The 20,953-nt window shown below is 41.0% G+C and overlaps 4 protein-coding genes and 1 pseudogene across 5 annotated transcripts; 2 read left to right on the top strand and 3 right to left on the bottom strand.

Moving 5' to 3' along the window:
* Positions 1–91: 91 nt before the first annotated feature.
* Positions 92–1,156, bottom strand: LOC101301278 (annotated as a pseudogene). Its single transcript, XR_184347.1, has 2 exons — positions 1,011–1,156; positions 92–723 (listed from the first exon to the last, which is right to left on the bottom strand). The product of XR_184347.1 is annotated as a chlorophyll a-b binding protein 37, chloroplastic-like (transcript).
* A 1,151-nt stretch (positions 1,157–2,307) lies between these two features.
* LOC101301568 lies at positions 2,308–5,832 on the top strand. The gene has a single exon (XM_004295309.1). It carries the CDS (start codon positions 2,308–2,310, stop codon positions 5,830–5,832), a length of 3,525 nt encoding a protein of 1,174 aa, XP_004295357.1.
* Positions 5,833–6,711: 879 nt separating this feature from the next.
* On the bottom strand, positions 6,712–8,158 carry LOC101293466 (chlorophyll a-b binding protein 151, chloroplastic-like). Its single transcript, XM_004293412.1, has 2 exons — positions 7,947–8,158; positions 6,712–7,580 (listed from the first exon to the last, which is right to left on the bottom strand). Exons 1-2 carry the CDS (start codon positions 8,090–8,092, stop codon positions 6,929–6,931), a joined length of 798 nt encoding a protein of 265 aa, XP_004293460.1. The 5' UTR covers positions 8,093–8,158; the 3' UTR covers positions 6,712–6,928.
* A 3,523-nt stretch (positions 8,159–11,681) lies between these two features.
* On the top strand, positions 11,682–15,436 carry LOC101294339. Its single transcript, XM_004293414.1, has 5 exons — positions 11,682–12,047; positions 13,200–13,311; positions 13,447–13,719; positions 13,832–14,311; positions 14,734–15,436. Exons 3-5 carry the CDS (start codon positions 13,453–13,455, stop codon positions 15,340–15,342), a joined length of 1,356 nt encoding a protein of 451 aa, XP_004293462.1. The 5' UTR covers positions 11,682–12,047; positions 13,200–13,311; positions 13,447–13,452; the 3' UTR covers positions 15,343–15,436.
* Positions 15,437–16,194: 758 nt separating this feature from the next.
* On the bottom strand, positions 16,195–19,477 carry LOC101301855 (putative calcium-transporting ATPase 13, plasma membrane-type-like). The gene is made up of 2 exons (XM_004295310.1): positions 19,060–19,477; positions 16,195–18,957 (listed from the first exon to the last, which is right to left on the bottom strand). The coding sequence occupies exons 1-2, from the start codon at positions 19,282–19,284 to the stop codon at positions 16,195–16,197; spliced, it is 2,988 nt and encodes a 995-aa protein (XP_004295358.1). The 5' UTR covers positions 19,285–19,477.
* Between the last annotated feature and the right edge of the window lie 1,476 nt (positions 19,478–20,953).

A 20,953-nucleotide genomic window follows, 5' to 3' on the forward strand; every position in this document is an offset into this window, starting at 1 on the left:
CAAATTAAAAGGAGCTGCATCTTTTACTGGATACAGAAAAATAACAACTTTGGGTGATTGTGCAGCTGAAAAGCCAGCAATTTAGGTGTCTTCACTTTCCGGGAACGAAGTTGTTGGCCGCAGGATCAGCAACGTGGTCATAGAGGTCCTCAATTGGCCCTTTTCAAGTTACAATAGCCTGGACAAAAAATCCAAACATTGAGGTCATCGGCAACCGCCCATTCTTGATTTCCTTCACCTTCAGTTCAGCAAAGGGTTCAGGATTGTCAGCAAGTCCAAGTGGATCAAAGGCACCTCCTGGGTAAAGTGGGTCAAGGCCCTTCACCAAGTGGTCCTCCACCAACTCTGTATCCCTCAATGAATCCCATGAGCACAACCTGGACAGCCCAGATGGCCAGGATGCTTTGGGCATGGGCAAGGTTTGGGTTGCCTAGGTAGTCCAGGCCGCCCCCGGAGAAGATTTGAGACCCGGCCTTGAACCAATCAGCTTCATCAAACTTGACACCGTTCTTGGACAAGACCTTTGGGAAGACACAGCCCAATGCACCAACCATGGCCCACCGGCAGTGGATCACCTCAAGCTCATGGTTCTTGGCGAAGGTCTTGGGGTCTGCAGATAGTCCAGCAGTGTCCCATCCATAGTCACCTGGAAATTCACCGCTTAAGTAGGATGGAGTTTGCTCAGAAAATGGGCCCAAGTATTTTGGACGGTCTGCGCCATACCTGTTTGGTCAGTTACAGATGAATGCGTTAGCATTCAAAGGTATGATTTAAACTTCCTAATGCCTGAAATGAATATTTTGGTGTTGTATGCATTGAGCTACAATACACTGTTATAGTAAATCATAGTATCATTTCAATGCTAAGAATTGTTTTACCAGTGATTACATACAAGTTTATGGCTTTGTGCATTGATCTTAAGCTAACCTGCTACATCATTTATATCAAGTCTTAGTAAGAGTTGTTTCTAGAAACTGACTTGTACTCAAGGCTATAGCCAAGGTACTTACCATATGCTTTCGGGGGCACTTTTAACAGTGCGCCTCATGGTGATGCGGCCATCACCAAGGCCGCCAATCTTTTGAATGAGCTCATTCGACAGCTTCAGAACGGTCTGGCTGGCAAATGCAGACTGCTGGATCGGAGAGGTTGCCATGACTGTTGTTCTGTTTGAAGTAGGGTGGTCTTGAGCAGGTGCTAGCTATGAAATGAAGATGTTTTGAACTGGAGAGTCTCATCTGTATATAATGGTGAATACAGGCCACATGAGCTTGTAATTTGGGTCCATGGCAGCTCTGACCATAAGGACAAACATTTTATAGGTCCACTTATAACCTCATCAAATCTCTAACTTTCCGTTGGGTGTTTTTTATTCATCAAATGCTTCTCATGAGCCGCAACAATTCTTCAGAATTAGCTTGACAATTTACCTAATGTGCATGTAAAATTTTGATCCCTAAATTTGCCTCGCTAGTCATAATCCCCAAACAATCTTCCAAAATGAGGAATTCGAAACATTCTAGATTAGGTGGCTAGTCTTGTTGAATTCCAGACAGGGTTCATCAACTCGCTTGTAATCATATTTCAGTCCAGAACCAAGGAAAGTACCATTATTCCTCACAGGACTCGTACAAGTTACCATAGAAGTAAAAAGACCAATTATTCCTGACAAAAGAAAAGAAAAGAAGGATAAAAATAAAAGAAAAAGAAAAGAAAAGAGAGAAGCTAACTAAAGCAAACAATTTCATAATTAAAGGGCATTGTTTATTTTCCGGTAATATATATATATATATATATACATATATATATCTGTGTGTGTGTGTGTGTTTCATGGTGTTGCTACATATCTTGCATACTATCAGTAGCTTTGCTCTTCATCTTTCCATTAAGATATCATAAGAAATTACTATTGCTGTTCTGAAGATAGAGTGACAAGGTTGGCTAGCTCCAAACTGTAGAAATTCAAGTCTCTTAAATTAAGGTACACGTGCATGAATGGTGGGAATTTTTAGTATTTAATTTTTTTAAAAATCTTTTCTAATTGATCATTCTACAATGTAATTCGTTTGTCATTATTGGCCTTTCTTCTTGTCTCCGTTGTTCCCTTTAACTGATGTGGTCGATCTATATGCGAGAATAATATTGATCAAGTCCAGCTTATATATGCAAAATTAATCGAGTATAAACTAAGGAATATCAATTAATCTCTCCAGCGCTGCTTAATTACTTTGCATACAAGTAGAGTTGATTGTTTTGTGTTTACACCGAATCAGATACAATTTGCTGACAAGTTAAGAGAGATCAGAAATGGATCAGCTTCAACATTTCAGTCACGGCCATCCATTGATGTTCAAGGAAGAGGCGCAGAAGGATAAAGATGGTAGAGCAGTAGTTTGCCGTGCGTGTGGGGACCCGGTGCTTGGTCCAAGCTACAGTTGCGGCCAGTGCTCCCAATTGTTTATTCTCCACAAGTCATGTGCGTATCTTCCGCGTGAGATGCATCACCCAATACATAACAAACACCCACTTATTCTTCTTCCAAACATAAATTACCGTTGTGATATTTGTCGCAGATCCCATTCCGGCTTATTCTCTTACAGATGTAGGCCATGTAACTATGATCTTGACATCCAATGTGCTTCTGACTTAAGCAACATAAAATACATAGAGCACTTTAGTCATGAGCATGCGCTGATCTTTGTGGAAGATCCGAAAAGGCGAGAGAAAGGGTTACCAGTTGTTTGTCAAGGGTGCCAGGAGGATGTGTCGGGTCCAGGCTATTGTTGCAGCCGTTTTCTCTGTCACTACACTCTCCACAAGTCATGTGCCGAGCTCCCCCGTGAGATGCATCATCCGATACACCGCAAGCATCCACTTGTTCTCTCATTTATGTACGGGGGCTACACTTGCGATATTTGTTGGAAAACCCATTACAACGACTTGTTCGCTTACAGATGTGAGCCATGTAGATTCGAACTTCATCTCCAATGTGCGTCTGATTTGAGCAACATAAAATACTTAGAGCACTTCAGTCATGAGCATGCACTGATCATTGATGAACATTCGAAAAGAGACTACAGAAGGAGAGTTTGTCAAGGGTGCAAGGAGGAAGTGTTGGATCCAAGATATCGTTGCAGTTGCATTCTTTGCTGGTACTATCTCCATAAGTCATGTGCGGAGATGCCCGTTGAGATTCATCACCCCATGCATCCCAAACACCCACTCATTCTCAACAAAGCTGGAGCAAAACAATACCTTTGTGATGCGTGCGGCCAAGATTGTAGTGGCAAGTTCACTTACAGTTGCTTCCAGTGTGACTTGAACCTTCATCCTGAATGTACTTCCATTTATCCTAACTTTATACGTTTCAGTCACGTCCATCCGTTGATGTTTAACGAAGGGGAGCAGAAATATGAAGATGGTGCAGCAGCAACAGTAGCAGTAGCATGTCCGCCAGTTGTATGCTCTGCGTGTGGGGATCCAATACATGGTCCTAGCTACAGTTGCAACCAGTGCTCCAAATTGTTCATTCTCCACAAATCATGTGGGGATCTCCCGCGAAAGATGTATCACACAATACACAACAAACACCCACTTGTTCTTCTTTCAGATAGAAACTACTGCTGTGATATTTGTCGCAGATCCCATTCCGGCTTATTCTCTTACAGATGTAGCCCATGTAAGTATGAGCTTGACATCCAATGTGTTTCTGACTTGAGCAACATAAAATACATAGAGCACTTTAGTCATGAGCATGCTCTGATCTTTGTGGAAGATCCGAAAAGGCGAGAGGAAGGGTTACCAGTTGTTTGTCAAGGGTGCCAGGAGGATGTGTCGGGTCCAGGCTATTGTTGCAGCCGTTTTCTCTGTCACTACACTCTCCACAAGTCATGTGCAGAGCTTCCCTCAGAGTTTCGTCACCCGATGCATACCGAGCAACATCCACTTGTTCTAAACAAAGATGGACGAGGATTCCAATGTGATTTGTGTGACCAAGATTGCAGCCGCAGGTTCACTTATAGTTGCTTCCAGTGTGACTTCAACCTCGACTCAAAATGTGCTTTCAAGTGGACCAGTTTTAAACATTTCAGTCACGAGCATCCATTGTTCGAGAGAGAGCCAAAAAAGTACTTTGGTCTGCTGTTCTGCGATGGCTGCCAAGATCCAATACTAACTGGTCCTAGTTACACATGCATCAATACCTTCCGCCGTCGCAAATGTGGCTTCAATCTGCATAAAAAATGTTACGAGCTGCCCCATGAAATTGAGCACCCGATGCACTGTAAGCACCCACTTTTTCTCCACAACATTCTTCCGGATATCAAGCGGGTACGTCGCCTTTGTAATGTTTGCAACAAACCTGGCAGATTACTCTACTGCTGTTCCATATGTGACTTCAACCTTCACCTCAAGTGTAGCTCAAATTGGCAAAGTATTCTTGCTAATGACTCTCACGAGCATCAGTTCACAGTCCTCTGGAAGAAAATGTCTGACTTCCACGTTAAATGTGAAGTTTGTGGTGACGACTGGACTGCCACGGTTTACTTCATGTGTAGCATTTGCCAGCTCTTGGTCCATAAGGAATGTGCTTCATTACCACGCAGCATCAAAAAACCTGAGCACCAACACCAACTGAAGCTGACCTGGTTCCTTGACAACATCTGCCCCAACAACCTGTCATGCAAAGTGTGCTCCTTAAGCATTGATAAATGTCGCGCTGCTTATCGTTGCGGTGAATGTATCAATTATGTTTCCCATGTCGCATGTACAACAGCTGAGTACTCTCGAGAAGATAGTTTTGTGGACATTGTCCTGAATGAAAATGGGTTTGATGATGCTCTAGAGATCACACACTTCAGTCACCCACATCCATTAGCCGCTAATGATCCTTGTGAGGAAGTTAAAGATGAGCACATACTAATTACCTGTGAGGGATGCATCCGCCCCATAACTGCCACCAAAGAATCCTTTTATAGCTGCACCAAACAAGAAGATGAGTTGTGTAGTTTCTTTCTCCATAAGGTATGTGCTCAATTACCTAAAAAGAAGCGTCTCCCTCTACTTCACCAACACCAGTTCACGCTCCTCTCAAGGGCACCTTCTGTTGGTGGTGTCTTCCAGTGTTATATGTGTGGTGCTTTTAACCAAGGCTTCACATATACTTGTGAGGAATGTGCCTCACAAAAAGGAGAAACAGTTTTCTTCCTCGACCTTCAGTGCAATGCCTACTGGGATAACAAGGCTCTTATTAAACATGACTCTCATGTTCACCGCCTCCTCCTCGACACAGAATGGGACAACGTCCATTGCAGCAGTTGCGGGTGTAATATATTCTTCTGCTTTAGTTGTAAGAGATGTGAATTTCGTCTCTGTATTCCATGTGTTAGATTACCTCTTACTGCTAGGCACCGTTACGACGATCATCCTCTCAAGCTCACATATGCTAGTGTCTACGATGAGTTGGGTTACTACTGTCAAATATGCGAAGGAACTCGAGATCCAACACAATGGTTCTACCGCTGCAACGATTGTGACTTTGATTGCCATGCTCATTGCATTGTGGGGAGGTATCCACAAGTCAAGTTAGGGAGTACTTACAAGCACGAAGCTCATGCTCAACACCTCGTCGCCCTTGTTGATAAGGCCAGAAGCCCCATTCGGTTCGATAAGAGAGAAAACATTCTTCCTTGCCTGAAATGTGGAGAGCCTTGTGTAGGATTGGTGTATGAATGTAGGGAGTGCAATATAAATATCCACCGAGAAGGATTTTGTCAGGTAACAGCTTTGGAGAGTTCTACTAATCAAGCCTCCAAAGAAGAGCCAAGCCAATGATTCCAAAGCGAGTTTATTACTCACCTGTATGTTGTGTCATGCCATCCAGTTTGTGTTGTTTATCGTCTGTGTGTGTTACTATTTTTTGTTGTTGTTCATCTAAAGTGTTGAAGTTTGTAAGTTCTGCAAGCATTATAGAAAGTTTGTATCGTTTGAACTGAAAGCTTATGTAACGGTTTCTGGCATCTATTTTCATTTGTACGTATTGGGAAAATGAATGTTATGATTCTACTAGTTGCGAACAAAGCAATCAACGTATAAAGAGAAGTGATATATAACAGAGTTCAATTTAAATAATTTCATAATATCCACTATATCTGTCTCACTTGATCGATCACTCAAGCTGTAACAACAAGTAACTTGGTCGTAAAATTGGATCAGTTTAGTTTGCTGGGCATTCAAAATTATGAGTTGGTGCGTATTAGTGCTATTGATAATGCCTGGAAAAATGATAGTGGCATTATTGATCATTTCCTTAATAACCTCAAAACATTCACCACCATATTATATGGGAAGATTTTAGCCTATATTTTTTAGATGTGTAACAGAATATAAGTGAATATCAAGAAGACTCAAGGTATCCCAAATTTATGAAAAGGAAAAGGGAAAATTATATTTTGCGTCTCCAGGCAAAACAAAAGCAAACTTCTCTCAACAAATGAAAACTCATTGTGTTTCATGACACCCAACATTAGTTTGCATTTTTCCTAACGCAACGAGGAGAGAAAGATGAGAAAACCTATCAATTCAATGTCGATGCAATTGTTATTTGTTCTCTACTATGGAAGTTGAGTATTTGAAGTAGCCTATTTATTTGAAGTAGATTTACGAATTACCTACACATTATAGTCAAAAATTGCATTAGTTGACATGCACATGTGAATGAATGTGCAGCACATTTTAGACAAACAATGAGTTCAAGCACAAGAGCTGGGATATTTTACTCGGCACAATGATTTCCATACAAGGGATTTCTACTAGTAAAGTACATCAGAACTAATAACGGAGTCCAGAGAAAGACAACCTCAACATAGCTAACAATTTTGGGTGATGTTACAGATGAAAAAAACACCATAGATGATTCTAGGTTTCCTCTTCACTTTCCGGGGACGAAGTTGGTGGCGTAAGCCCATGCATTGTTGGCCACTGGGTCAGCAACATGGTCGTAAAGGTTCTCGATCGGCCCCTTTCCGGTAACAATTGCCTGAACAAAGAAACCAAACATGGAAGTCATAGCTAGCCTTCCATTCTTGATTTCCTTCACCTTCAGCTCAGCAAAGGCTTCTGGATCATCAGCTAGTCCAAGTGGGTCAAAGGCACCTCCCGGGTAAAGTGGGTCAAGACCCTCACCCAATGGGCCTCCACCGACTCTGTATCCCTCAATGAAGCCCATGAGGACAACCTGGACGGCCCAGATTGCCAAGATGCTCTGAGCGTGGACGAGGTTTGGGTTGCCGAGGTAGTCCAGGCCGCCCTCGGAGAAGATCTGAGACCCGGCCTTAAACCAAACAGCCTCGCCGAACTTGACTCCGTTCTTGGACAAGACTTCTGGGAAGACGCAGCCCAATGCACCAAGCATGGCCCATCGACAGTGGATCACCTCGAGCTCACGGTTCTTGGCAAAGGTCTCGGGGTCTGCGGATAGCCCAGCAGTGTCCCATCCGTAGTCACCGGGGAATTCACCGGTCAAGTAGGATGGTGTTTGCTCGGAGAATGGACCCAAGTATTTTGGGCGGTCAGGACCATACCTGTTTTGTCAATTCAATTACATGTAAATGTGTCCACATTGAAAGTGCTAGTGTAAAATTGATAGCACGATATGATCATTAACCTTGGGATAGTAATTTGATTAATATTAAAGTGTTAAAGATTCATAGGCCATCTCTTATATCCATACATGACAATGATATCATGGATCGAAGTAATATAGTAATTTGAATCATAACTTCAGATGGTAAGTCGTTAGAGGAAGATCGTAGTTCGGTTATAGCCATTTCAAAGTGATTTTGCTAGTGAATATACTTCTGTGCAATCATAATGAACAAAAGATCATAACCTTTACGGTTTTACCACTGACCAAGTTGTATGTATGCAAGTTTTAGAAATGCACTTACCAAATGCTTTCTGGGGCACTTTTGACAGTGCGCCTCATGGAGATACGGCCACCACCGAGGCTGCCGATCTTTCGGACGAGCTCATTCGATGGCTTCAAAGCAGTCTGGCCGGCAAAGGCGGATTGCTGGATAGCAGAGGTTGCCATGACTAGTCTTTCTCTCTGAAATGGGGAGTGTACTGTTGTTGTTTAGGCTCTGAAATGAAGATGTTTAGAACAAGGGGAGAACGGGGATGTTATAATGGGAATGAGGAGATGAATCAGATGATGTGGATTAGGATATCTACACATCAGCAGCATCCTATTGGTTCTCTCACTGGGATTCAGATTTCCTTGCTGATTTTCCCATGGAGAGGTAGAGGTTTTCCCTTAGCCATGTGGCAGGGAATTGATATGCTGCAATATGTGTGGGTAGTGATTACAGGCCACAGAAGTTTGCATATTCAAGTTCATGTAGCTCTAACCAAAAGGACAAACAATTTATACACTTGCTTCATGCATAAATTAATTTCCATGGCTAATATTCAGATTTTTTAGATTGCATGGTGCATAATGCATATGATTTTACAACTAGTATGCCAAAAGATATCCTTTAGATAGGGTTCAACGTTTGAACATAGATTCAATTTTGTCTTAAAACAATCCAGCTACTTGGCTCGTTAAGTTTGCTAAAATTAATTATAAATTATTGTTTGTATAAATTATAAAATAGTAACTATGGTTAACAATGAAACATTTTTATTTGTCACAAGTAGGGCTAAAAGCCTGAAAAACCGAAACCGGTTAAAACCGCATCGAATTGACCCTCTTTTATCTTCTTGGATTCTTCCGTTGATGCAATCAGAGGGTTTTCCATAGCAAAGAAGTGTTGTGTCCTGAATTCTAAGTATGCCCTAATGTGCTAAGTCTCATCGATCTGCATTGTCATACAATTCCTATTCTTCACCTAAAGAGCTAGCATCGCAAACTGTAATGAGGAGATGTGTATCTTGGCAGAAAAACCAGAACCTCAATCTCCATCACCATTTCAAATCATTAGCCGTGCAGCTGTTATGACAACAATTGGAATCAGATCTTGAACCACATCAATATTAAAGCCTTAGAACATCACAAGCTAGGAGGAGGGGACCAATTTTAAGAGAACCTGATATTGTAAAGATCGAGTATAGTGGGTAGTTTATTAACATTGGATGATATGCTTAAGCCTAAGACTTCCATTTTTTTATCCAATGAAAGACCATGTGGCTAGCTAGCTGGATTTGAATCATTCAACATTCACGTCTGGTTTTTTTCGAAATAAAAGAAGAAGCAAAAACAAAACAAAAGAAACAATACAAAAACAGAAAGATCTTCGCTTCTGGATCGATATTGGAGTGATTCTGGTTATTCTGTTCTTCTTTCTTTGTTGTCCACAAAACAGAAGCCTCTTCTTCCATCTTTGATTTCTAACGACAAGTGTTGAGGTAATGTGTATACAGTACTTCCCTTTCTCTTGCTTCACAAGTTACTTGAGTTAACATAGCATCCCAGGTAGGTACGTATCACCAAAGTTAATACAAGCTTTTGTTACTGCATGTAGTAATTAATAATGCTATGCTAGCTTCTCGCTCTCCCTTTTCCCTCAAACTTTCTATCATCTGCATCTGTTTTAGAACTTGGGTGCAGTCCATCATCATCTTCGTTGTTATCATTAGTTTGTTTTTCTATATTTTCAGCACCCAATAACGTCATGGATATCGAGGAGTTCTCAGACTCAAGGTTAGCTTCTTTGTATATATTAGGAGTATATATACAATAGTTATTATGAATTATTCTTAGGTTCACCCCCCTGGACATACGTACATCGTTTAAAAATTGATGCTAGTGTTGGAATTGTGCATGATCATTTCAGTTTATGGTTTAGGTACTGTGAGTGCAATGGCAGAATAATTTCGTTTTGAGAATGCGCACGATTTTGGCACACTATAGATCTAAACAGCAAGTTGAAATTGTTAGATTATTCTTTAAAAAACAAAAATTAAACAGCAATTTCAAATTGACTTTCCTATTAAAGTAGTAAATTTTTTATTAAAAATAGAGTTGTCAAGACTTAGATGGTTGTTAGGGAGAGAGCGAGGTGAATGAGCAGGTTAATTTACTCGGGGTAAACCTAAGATTAAGATTAATTGTTATGATCTGGACTAATTTACAGTTTCCTTTCTCTCTCTTTTTGTCAATCAGCGTTACAACACCAGATTACATTTCACATGGTAGTGCAGAACAAAAGCCAATTTCTGTAACTCCAATGAGGAAAGCATGGTTAAAAGTTACTCTTATTTGGGATATATATTCTGCTGGAACAACTATATTGTTGAAGATAGTATTTTCAAGAGTAATCCACTATATACATGAAATTCTAAGTTGGAAATGTATACTTGTGGTATCCTGCATTGCAGTCTCATTGGATCCTTTGTTCCTGTACATTCCGATCATCGACGAAAACAAGTGCCTCGGAATCAACAGAACGTTGAAGATAGTCACGCTAGTTCTCCGATCACTTATAGATATCACTTTCATGACTCACATTATAGGTCTAGTTTCTGACTGGAAATTTTCCGACGAGCCCCAAAGGCACGTCTCCTACTTCGACTCTCACTTTGAGCCAGCATCAGGCTTGCTTTGGAAACTAAAGTTTCTTAAACAAGCCATAGCTAAGAGGATGCCATGGTTATCTGGTACTGTCATGATCCACTTTCTTGCTATTCTTCCTATCCCACAGGTATGAACTGCAAGGACTAATATAGTATGCACATTTTTATTTTCCTACTAATATTGCCTATGCTTATATAAGTGAATTTGCCGGATGATCGACTTGTTCTAACTACTGATGTTGTTCAGGTGGCAATATTATTTGTCTTTCCTCGAATCGGCTCTGAATTTTTTCTCAAAACTGAGATCATCACCTTGTTTCTTGTCTTCCAATATTTCCCGAGGGTTTGCCAAATCTACATATCAAGTAAGAAAGTTAACATGACCAGAACATGGGTCATAGGTGGATTTAGTTTGTTTTTGTACATCCTTGCAAGTCATGTAAGTTTCATCTCTACTTCAATTCGTAATTATTCGATCTTCTTAATCTTTCATTTCTTCTAATTGTATATCTTTCATCTCTATGGAACTTTTAATAAATTACTGACTAATCTAGTGGTGTTTCAGGTGATTGCAGCCCTCTGGTATTTTTTTGCAATTCATAGAGAGATCTCATGTTGGCACCAGGCTTGTGATAAAAGTGCAGGCTGCCTAGCAACTTATGCTTGTGGTGGCAGCAGTACTTCAATGAATATCACATTCCAAAATGAGCGATGCCCAATATTTCCACCAAATACTACATTATTTGATTTTGGAATATTTCTTGATATTCTTCAGTCTGGTAATGCAGGATCAGTAAACTTCTTGACAAAATTCTTATACTCTCTATGGTGGGGACTGAAAAATCTAAGGTTTGCCTTTACATACAAGCATATGTGGATCTTTTATATAAGCATCTTTCTACTTATTAATTAGTAAATAATAAAAATAAGAGAAAAATGCTCAAATACCCAAAAACAGAATTCTTAAACCTCAATTCAATTAAAATCTTTTCTCATGCCCATTCAATGATTGTTAATAAAATATCAATTTTACCCATCTCTCATCTTATCTCTCCGATCTACTCTCTCTCTCTCTCTCTCTCTCTCTCATCTACGATCTGAACTTTTCCTCTCTCTCTCTCACTCTCTCACCTTCGCCGCCGCCCTCATTCACCGATGCCGCCCCACCCGCCGCTTCATCCCCGGCTCCGACAAGGTCGGGAAGCTTCCGGACTCGTCACATCGTGTTCCGGCCACCGGACACCGACGACTCCCCGGTAACCCTAGTCGACAACATCACCACCTCCCTTTGGAAATCCCGAATCTTCTCCAAACCCTCCCCACCGTTGCCGCCGCCTCCGTCCTCCTCCTTCCCCAAAGAGACCGCGCCTCTGATCCAATGGCGCAAGGGCGAGTTGATCGGCTGCGGCGCCTTCGGCCGCGTCTACATGGGCATGAATCTCGGCTCTGGCGAGCTTCTAGCTGTTAAGCAGGTCAGGGTTTCCAATTCAAGTTGTTATGATTTCCGGATTGGAGTTGATTATGCTTAATTTTGGTGCTGGAGTGTGTTATAGAGCGATTTGGATTGCTGCTGTTTCTAATTTTATCTTAGTTTTGGCTTATAGTTCGGTTTCGATTTGCTAAGTGCTTGATTTTGATTATGGAGTGTTCCTGTATTAATTTTGGTTTAGAAGTTCATTTCCTTGTTGATTTTCGTCGGTTTTGGTGATTCAATTGTACTGAACAGTTAATTCTATATGATTTATGTCCTGAAGTTCAATTCAGAAGATGAGAGCTAGTTCAGTAAGGGACTTGGCATGGTTCAGTATGTAATGTTGATATGTAATGTGAACAGCAAGGAGAAAGCTCAAGTGTGACTTCTGTTCTAGTTAGTGGGGGTCAGTAACTGGTTAGTGAATTGGTTACTAAGGGTCAGTAACTGGTCAGTGGCGGTCAGTAACTAGTCAATGGGTGTCAGTAACTGTTCAGTAACTGGTTAGTGAACTGGTTACTAGGGGTCAGTAACTGGTTAGTGGGGGTCAGTAACTGATCAGTGGGTGTCAGTAACTGGTCAGTGAACTGGTTACTAGGGGTTAGTGAACTGGTTACTAGAGGTTAGTAACTGGTTACTGAGTGTCAGTAACTGGTCAGTAACTGATTATTGGGGGTCAATACTGGGGGTTAGTAACTGGTTAGTGAGGGTCATTAACTGGTCAGTTGTTGGTTATTGGGGGTCAGTAACTGGTATCTGGGAAATTCCGGTGACCGGAGTCCAGTGGCCGGTGACCGGAGTCTGGCAACTGGTCCCCGGAATCCAGCGGTCGGTAACTGGAGTCTGAGGTTCCGGCCAAGTCTTTTTATGTTGAAGAGGTGGGGGTAAAATAGTCTTAAAATAATATAGTTTGTTAAGACTTTAGTGAAGATTTGACCATTTGGGCACAAAAAGAGTTTATTTTCATTCAAATTGGCTCATAGAAAAGATTGTCATTAGAATGGGCAATTAAGAGTTACAATTAGTACTAAATGGACATTTTCCCTAAAAGAAAGTGAAATTGCATGGTGCCCTTATAAGATATCTCATGCATGGTTTATAACTTTATATATAGTATGAACTTATACCACTGATTTCATTTCAATTTTTGCAGTAGTTTTGGCACAAATCTTGAAACAAGTAGCTACTGGTGGGAAAACTGTTTTGCAATTCTTATCTGTGTTGTTGGCTTGGTACTATTTTTGTACCTCGTTGGAAATGTACAGGTTGGTTATGAATTTCCATATTATCAGTTTCAGCCGTTCAGGAGTAAATTAATTATTATCAAGGCTCCTAAGCACGTAAAGATATAATTTTCAAATTGAGATTGATTTATTTTCTGTTCGTTTTCCTTGAGATAGACATATATGCAGTTTGCAACTACAAAATCAGCAAACTTTGATGATTCAAGACGGACTAGGATCAAAGCGAAGTATCGAGATATAAACAAGTGGATGTCAAAGCATGGTCTTCCTGCTGATATGAGGACAGCAATCAGGAAAGACATAAAAGAATGGAACATAGCAGGGAGATACATAGATCACGATGTGGATGTTCGATTCGTCAACAACATTTGCGGAGGAGGCATCGTATTAGTCCTGTCGGAATTTTTCCGGCTAAATGCTCTAAAGAGAGTATGTTTCTCAACCATATATGTCTAATTTGGTACGTACCATGCTTGCTGTTTTGGTACTTAGTTAAGTAGTAACTTAATTAGTACGTTAATGAATCTAGTTTCTTAAATAGGTACCCATGCTTCAAAATGTGCCAGAGTTCGGGTTGATACTTATCAGCCAATATCTATACCTAGAAACCTATGATGAGAATGCAGTTGTTGCTCGAGCAGGAAAACCGATAGATTCGATGTTCTTCATTATAGATGGAGTGATTGATTGGACCGACGAGACTAACAAGGCTACCGATGCTGAAACCACCGGTTCTTCCTCCTCATCAAAGAGCAGCAAGCTTCAGAACGGTGATTATTTTGGAGAAGAGCTTTTGAGTTGGGCAGCAGATAACTATGGGAGCTCTTATTTTAGCCCGGTTCCTACTTCGACTGGAGATGCCAAATGTCGAACAAAAGTAGAAGTCCTGCAGCTGAGTAGGGGGACGTTAGTAAACACAGAAGTAAGGGACTACATATCTGAGAGTGATTCTTCTCTGGCGCACTTGGAGGAGCTAATGGCAGTTCATCTCCATAACCACATTGATCAGATAATGGACGAGGTTTGAAACTTCATATCCAACATTATTTATCATCATTTCATATAAATGAAGTTAATCAACAATTCATTTTCTTCCTTTCGTTTAGTTTTTCATCTTGATGTTGCAAGCATTTAGTTTAGCAAATATACACTTTCAAACCCTAGCTAAACCCTATGTTTCCTAACCGTGAATTACAAAAACAATTCTAAGGCAGTTTCGATAATGTAAATAATTGCAAAAATTAGCAAACTAAAAGTAGCCTTGTATATGTAGTCCTAAATTCAAGTCCCATGCATTCTTCTCATTTAGTTGGAGTTGAACTTGAGAAGGATGAAGAAAAAATGTTTAGGAGCTGTAACTTTCTTTCAGTAAAAGTTCAAGATGCTCTAATTAATTTAACGTTAATATAATGCAAATTGTTAAAAATTGGCATATATATGCAGTATCCTCTTTCTAAGGTGAAATGGAAATGTCCTTACCGTGGATGGCTGAAAGTGAACTGTAGTGCTGTGTGGGAACGTGAATCGAGAGTGGCAGGCATGGCTTGGGTTTGTAGGAATGATGAAGGAGCTTTTGTAGCCGCCGGAAGTCTATGTGGGATAAGATGCATGGACAGGTTTTTCGCCGAAGCTCTCAGCATTGCTAAGGCTATCGAATTTTGTACCACTATTATTGATGAAGTTTCTGGTGACAACTTCGGCCGCATAGTTGTGGAGTCTGATAACCAGGATCTCATGGACTGCCTGCTTCAGCTGCATGAACAGGACCTAGTTGTACCGAAAACATACTTGAATAACTCTAGCCTGGAACCAAATAACCGTATTGGTGAAAACCTTCGACCAATCCTAGGGGATATTTACAGCCGCTTGGCTCCAGGGTTTAAGGCTATTACTTATGTGCATTGTGACAGTGAGTGCAATGCAGCTGCTCATTGCATAGCATCTCATGCCATGGATGATGCTACTGATTCTTCGTCTTGGTATGGTCTTGATGCAGCCCCTAGTTGGCTAATTCCTGCCCTCACGAAGGATAGCCCGCATTTGTACACATGATATATAAAAATATAGGTAGATCAAGGCTACATATATGATCAGTTGATGATCAAGCAGCTAGTTTAATTCTGTAGTTTTTTTTATCTGGAGTTTAATTCTGTAGTTTGATTTAAGCAAGTCCTCAGCAATGGAGAGCTTATTGTACGTACTTTACGAATTCAAGCTATAGGAAAAGATGCATAATCCATACATGCATGTGTGCGCGTACAGTAGGAAACCAAGATTTCAGTCATGTTCATGTTTCCTTTTACTGTTGTAGTGTTGCTCAATTTGTAGGTCGAAGTTGAGCGATTCCAACTTCTTATCATAGTCTATGTCTCTGTTGAGATATAAAATCTCACATCGGGAATATAAGAACTTGTCTGTGGGTTAATAAGAGTTTGGCTTTTTCCACCCATTGTCAATTGATTTTAGATATGAACCTCAGACTACTTTATTATGGTGTCAGAGCGGGTTACCCACGTCTACGTGTGACGTGTGAAGCCCAATGGCCACATGAACTTCACGTCACCTAAAATGATGTCCACGTGTTAAGCTTAAAAATTTGTTTTGGATGTGAACTTTAGACTACTTTATCAGTTTCCTTTTCTCATACTCACTTTTGGAGTAAAAGTAACTTGAATCAAATCGAACATACATAAAGCATTGAAACAAAAACAACAAAAAACAAAGAAGAAGGAATTGAAGCAGGTTTATTCACAGTTACAGACTTACTAATGACAGTGTAAAGTGTTGGTGGAAGTTCCCAATAATATATACAATTACCCCAGAGGCCTTGTAATATATTGAGATCAAAAGATATACATGGATTCTTGAACATTTCATGGGAAACTAACTTAACTGCTATGTTGTCTATGCATTATCTTCGAAACAATATGATACAGAGAAGATGAGGAACAAGGAGGCACAAATGCAGAATCTACCTCTGCTTGAGGCTCCCATAGGTGAACGCCACAATGCCCAATTTTCTCTTCGGAAGCAAGCAAGTTGCGAGTTTACGGCCCAATCAAACCCCCATGGAAGAGCAGCAAGAAGGAAGCAGGATGCCCACTGTACTGCATCCAACCTCACACCACTGGCTAATCCTTTCCCAAACTCAACAATCACCACCTGCATGACCATAACAACTCCCACGGCCATCAAAAACCAATAGCTGTGAAGAACAACATTTAGCACTTCCTTGTTCACTATGTCCATGACCCTGAACAGATTAAGGACCTGACACAAGGTGTAAATGTTGAAAACCATGGTACCCTGGACGCCTTGGTTCATGCTCGGTATTAAATTTCCCATGAAATGCAAGACCAGCAAGATGGTAGCCTGGTATGAAACTTGAATGGCTATGGTTCTCCAGATGGCATTGGTTATAAGTGGTTGAGTCCTTGGCATCCAGATGGCATTGGTTATGAGTGGTTGAGTCCTTGGCGCCGGTTCTTGAGCAAGTAGCTCCTCGCCTTTTAACCCCATTACCATCATTAGGCCACCTGGAAGGTTCATTATCAAGTTCACCCAAATCAAGTGAATTGCAGTCAATGGAGAGTCCCCTGAGTGCGTTGTTGCTACTAACGTTACTAGCAACCCGGATATGCTTGCTGTGAGCTGAATTTGACAGAAGTTCTGAATATTGTAGTAAGCACATCTCGCAGACTTCAAGTTAAGGAACCATAAGCAGCCATCCTTAACTACAATATCAGCATTGTCTCTGGCCATTTCAGTGCTCCATATATCTTGTGTGATTCCGACATCAGCTTCTTTCAAAGTCGGGGTATCGTTTACAGTTAGCCCTCCATAGAATGCTACTATGTGACCGTTTTTCTTTAACCGCTCCACCATCAGAAGCTTGTCTTTTGGGAGAGAACTTCCCATCACAGATATCAAATTCACCTTATTTAGTCTTTCCATGGAGTCCAGTCTTCTGAAAGCTTCACCTGCAATGTTCTCATCACCCTGATTAAAGATTCCAAGATCAGAAGCTTGCGCAGTCGCTATCGAGAGCTCATCCTCAGAAACCAGCTTGATATTTATTCCAGCATCTCGAAAAGCTTCCACTGCAATCTTAAGCTCTTCTTGATATGGGCATCTGACTCCCACCAGTGCCAACAATATCATCCCATGTTCTGTAAATTCTTCCACATTTGTTTTCTTGTAAGCATATGCAATCGGTCTAAGACCCTTCTCCTCCATTTTCTTAATGATCTGCTTAAAGCTTCTCTTCTGAATCTCGATAATAGGACTTTTCCCAGTCTTATCATTATAATGTGAACACATGTCTAAGATTGTTGATGCATCTCCATTCATATGCAGCTGCATATCTTGTGCACTGCCCTCGTTTTTCCTCACCAAGATGCCACTACATTTCTGACTAGAACTCAATTTTCGCTCTTCCAGAGTTATGAATGTCTGATCCAGTGACTCCAAGTCAGTAGAACTAGTACCCCATCTTGTGTTGATCGAAGAAATGAACAATTCATTTGCTGGGGTAACAGGAATCTCTTGATGTAGTCCTTTGAGAGCAAATTGTTCGGTTTGATCGGACTCCACTTCGTTGCTTAAATCCTTTCCACCTATCCAAAAATCCATAACCTCCATCTGGTTACACCTTTTCTCACTGGTTGTTTCGATGCAGATGACTGTTATGAGGCCCATGGTGACACAAGCTGATAGATTCTGAGGATCTGCACGGTTTTGGACCACCTTCTCCCTCCATTGACTAAGTGCTAGAGAAATCACAAATGGCATTCCATGTTGTATCCCTATCACCACAGTTGCAAGAACACTCACTAAAGTGGAGACCGTTCCTTGTGTTTTCAAGTAAATTTTCTCGAATGTCTTCATCAGCAGGTTGATTGAAACTTCCCCTTTCATGTCTGGCCTGTCATTGTAGTTGTCATGCTTCCTGAATACTAGTAACCGTATTAGCACCACAACAGCAATCAGAATAGAAACACAACACGCAAGATACTCTATATAAGTATATGGTTTGTCCATCAAAGCTTGTAACAAAGTCTTTCTATTTGGATTATGATCCTCAGTCACCAAACTCAGCATCTCTGCAAAAGCTGTATTGACACCAACAGATGTCACAATCATTCGACCCTGGCCCTCAATAACTTTTGAACCAGACAACACAAATGGGTTCTTCTCAAAATCAACTGTGGGGCTCAATACCTCATCCATGACCAGCTTCACACCATCAGCAGGAGCATGATCTATGAACAAGCCATCAGCAGGAGCATGATCTCCCTTCCTCAAATGAACTATATCACCCACGGAAACATGAGATATCATAACCGCTCTAGATTGTCCATTTCTTTCAACATCCACCAGGAATTTGTTCCTCTCCATCAACTGCTTCACCATCTTCTTTTCGTTGCGATAGTTTCCAATTGAGGGGAAAGCAACGAGTAGGAACACAGTAACAAGTATGGCAAAACCGTCATGCCACCCTTGTTTGACACCTTGCTTCAGGAATTCAATAGCGAATTGCAAACCAGCTGAGACGAAGAGGAAAAAGATTGTGTACTGATTGCAAGCCTTCAGGAAAAAGTGAAAGAAAACAGGTTTGGTACCCTTGTATGCTAGTTGTGGAACTGGACCACCATCATCAGCATGATCCTGTGAAATGGTGGATCAAATGACTTGGTAAAAGTATATGATCATTCTCTATCAAGTAAAGCTTAAAGCACAGGAGTTATTTGCTACTTAATTGGTTTCTACCTCAGAGTGAGACCTGAGAAGTGTTGAAACACCATCAACACCACCGCGTGCTCGCAGTGCATTCAAGTTCTTCTCTCTCACAATGCAAGCAACCTCTTTCAGAAGCCGTACGCGTTCTTGGAGAGGGATGTCAATCACATGATTTGAGGCTGCTGCGTCTGGTGGCGTTGTTGGAGTTGTCGATGCTGCTAATAAAGGGATATTAGCAGTACGATCCTGTGACATGGTGGATGAAGTGACTTGGTAAGTTAAAGAACAAACATAATCTCTAAAAATGGTTAAGGTAGCTATTAATTTCTACCTTGAAGTAGGATCCAAGGTGTAACACCTTCTGTCTCACATCAAGGCGAGCAACCTTGTTCAGAAACCATTTATGATGAGGGGCCTTTGCTTTGCGGAGGCGTGACTTGTTTCTGGTGCGCAAGATGAAAACCCCAATAGCAATGTACTTGTACCAGCGGCTCTGCTTGCTCTGCTCATATTGGACACAAGTCACACAACTACTAACAGTTTGCATGATAAGGTCAGCAGTAAGAGTTGGGTCGCTAATGCCTTCAGAGGCGTCATCACCATTGGTACTGTTTGGCTGCAGGTACATATTTCTTGTGCCACAAGGAAATTAGAGAGAAACAAAAACGAAAAGATTCAAGAAGCGGCAGTTTGCAGTTATAAAAGGTTAAGACAATCTAGGTAAGACAAGGGTCCTAGGGTACTAGACTGGTCATGAGTTATAGGTAGTATGGTACTAAATCTAGTACAGAAAAGGAAATCTCAATGAGTTATTGAGTATATCTGCTCAACAGAAAACTAAAAGCTCTGCCAGAAACTGATAAAGCCAAAAACATGGGGATGGACATATCAAGACAGACACCAACTGGAAGAAAACAAAAGGTAATAAAACATTCTTATGAAACAAATACAAAAATGCGGTGGAACAGTTCAAGACAGAGAAGTGGAAGTTGGAAGTTGGGGAATGAAGAAGGTGAAAGGGGAGTGTCGTTTATTTAAAGGGCTGAGGAAGCTTCGTCGAAAAACCCCGAAAAGGAAACTTCCTAGTTGCTTCTGCTTTGTTACGGTTCCTAGTCCTCTATGACATTTACCCAGAAACTATTTGGTATATACACAGCAAAGTTGTCTTGGAGATAAGCTTGATGACTAATGGGGCGATCATAACCAAATGGGTGCTCTTCGTTTCTGTAGTAGGCTAAAACTATACACCACCATTCTCCCTACGCGGTCTACGCGGTTGTGGGATTTGTAAAGGGACGACTGACTTCATATAAAAATCCAAGAGGAATTGCCAAAATAGGTTTGGCTTCCTGTGTTAGAATTGTTGTTAGTACTGGTTGGTAGGGATAAACAAGTTCTAAATTCTCATTCTATCTTCGTTAGCTTATATTATTTTCTTCAGCTCTTCAACAACAGAATCACATGACGTACCGCAAATTGTAATCAGATTCGATTACTAGTTCAACTTATGATTTTCAAAATGATGCAACATGTAGCAAAGAATTTGTAACTGCACTGTTATTCTATATACTATAGCAGGAAGGGAATACAACTGTTCATATCTTTAGTGAATTATGTTTTTACCCTAAGTTTGGGTTAATTGTGTTTCTGCCCCAGTTTGGGTTAAGTCGTTTTTGCTTCCGGTTTTCCATTAATTACACAACTGCCATCACCTTCCACATGTTGGGATGCTGCATGTTGTTTCCACGTGGTGCGATCTTTTTATTCCACATAGCTGCTCTGTGTCTCATCTTGAGGTTAATCCCATTCTCCACGCATTTGGACCTCGCTCTCTCCATCTCTTGCGCACGATGCTATTGCTGTCGTTGAACAAAAAGGGTGCCCAAGCTTCTCTCTCTCATGTTCAGATCAAAACCGGGGCAAG

This window comes from Fragaria vesca, linkage group LG3 (assembly GCF_000184155.1).
Source record: "Fragaria vesca subsp. vesca linkage group LG3, FraVesHawaii_1.0, whole genome shotgun sequence".
In the NCBI taxonomy this organism is placed as follows: domain Eukaryota; kingdom Viridiplantae; phylum Streptophyta; class Magnoliopsida; order Rosales; family Rosaceae; genus Fragaria; species Fragaria vesca.

Bases quoted from the DNA above. Each gene is read 5' to 3' on its own strand.
- LOC101301568 (XM_004295309.1), top strand. From the start codon at position 2,308: ATGGATCAGCTTCAACATTTCAGTCACGGCCATCCATTGATGTTCAAG.
- LOC101301855 (XM_004295310.1), bottom strand. From the start codon at position 19,284: ATGTCACAGGATCGTACTGCTAATATCCCTTTATTAGCAGCATCGACA. The intron at 18,958-19,059 runs GTAGAAACCAAT...ACCATTTCACAG, and splicing joins TTCTCAGGTCTCACTCTGAG to GATCATGCTGATGATGGTGG.
- LOC101293466 (XM_004293412.1), bottom strand. From the start codon at position 8,092: ATGGCAACCTCTGCTATCCAGCAATCCGCCTTTGCCGGCCAGACTGCT. The intron at 7,581-7,946 runs GTAAGTGCATTT...TTGACAAAACAG, and splicing joins AGTGCCCCAGAAAGCATTTG to GTATGGTCCTGACCGCCCAA.
- LOC101294339 (XM_004293414.1), top strand. From the start codon at position 13,453: ATGCAGTTTGCAACTACAAAATCAGCAAACTTTGATGATTCAAGACGG. The intron at 13,720-13,831 runs GTATGTTTCTCA...TTTCTTAAATAG, and splicing joins GGCTAAATGCTCTAAAGAGA to GTACCCATGCTTCAAAATGT. The intron at 14,312-14,733 runs GTTTGAAACTTC...ATATATATGCAG, and splicing joins TTGATCAGATAATGGACGAG to TATCCTCTTTCTAAGGTGAA.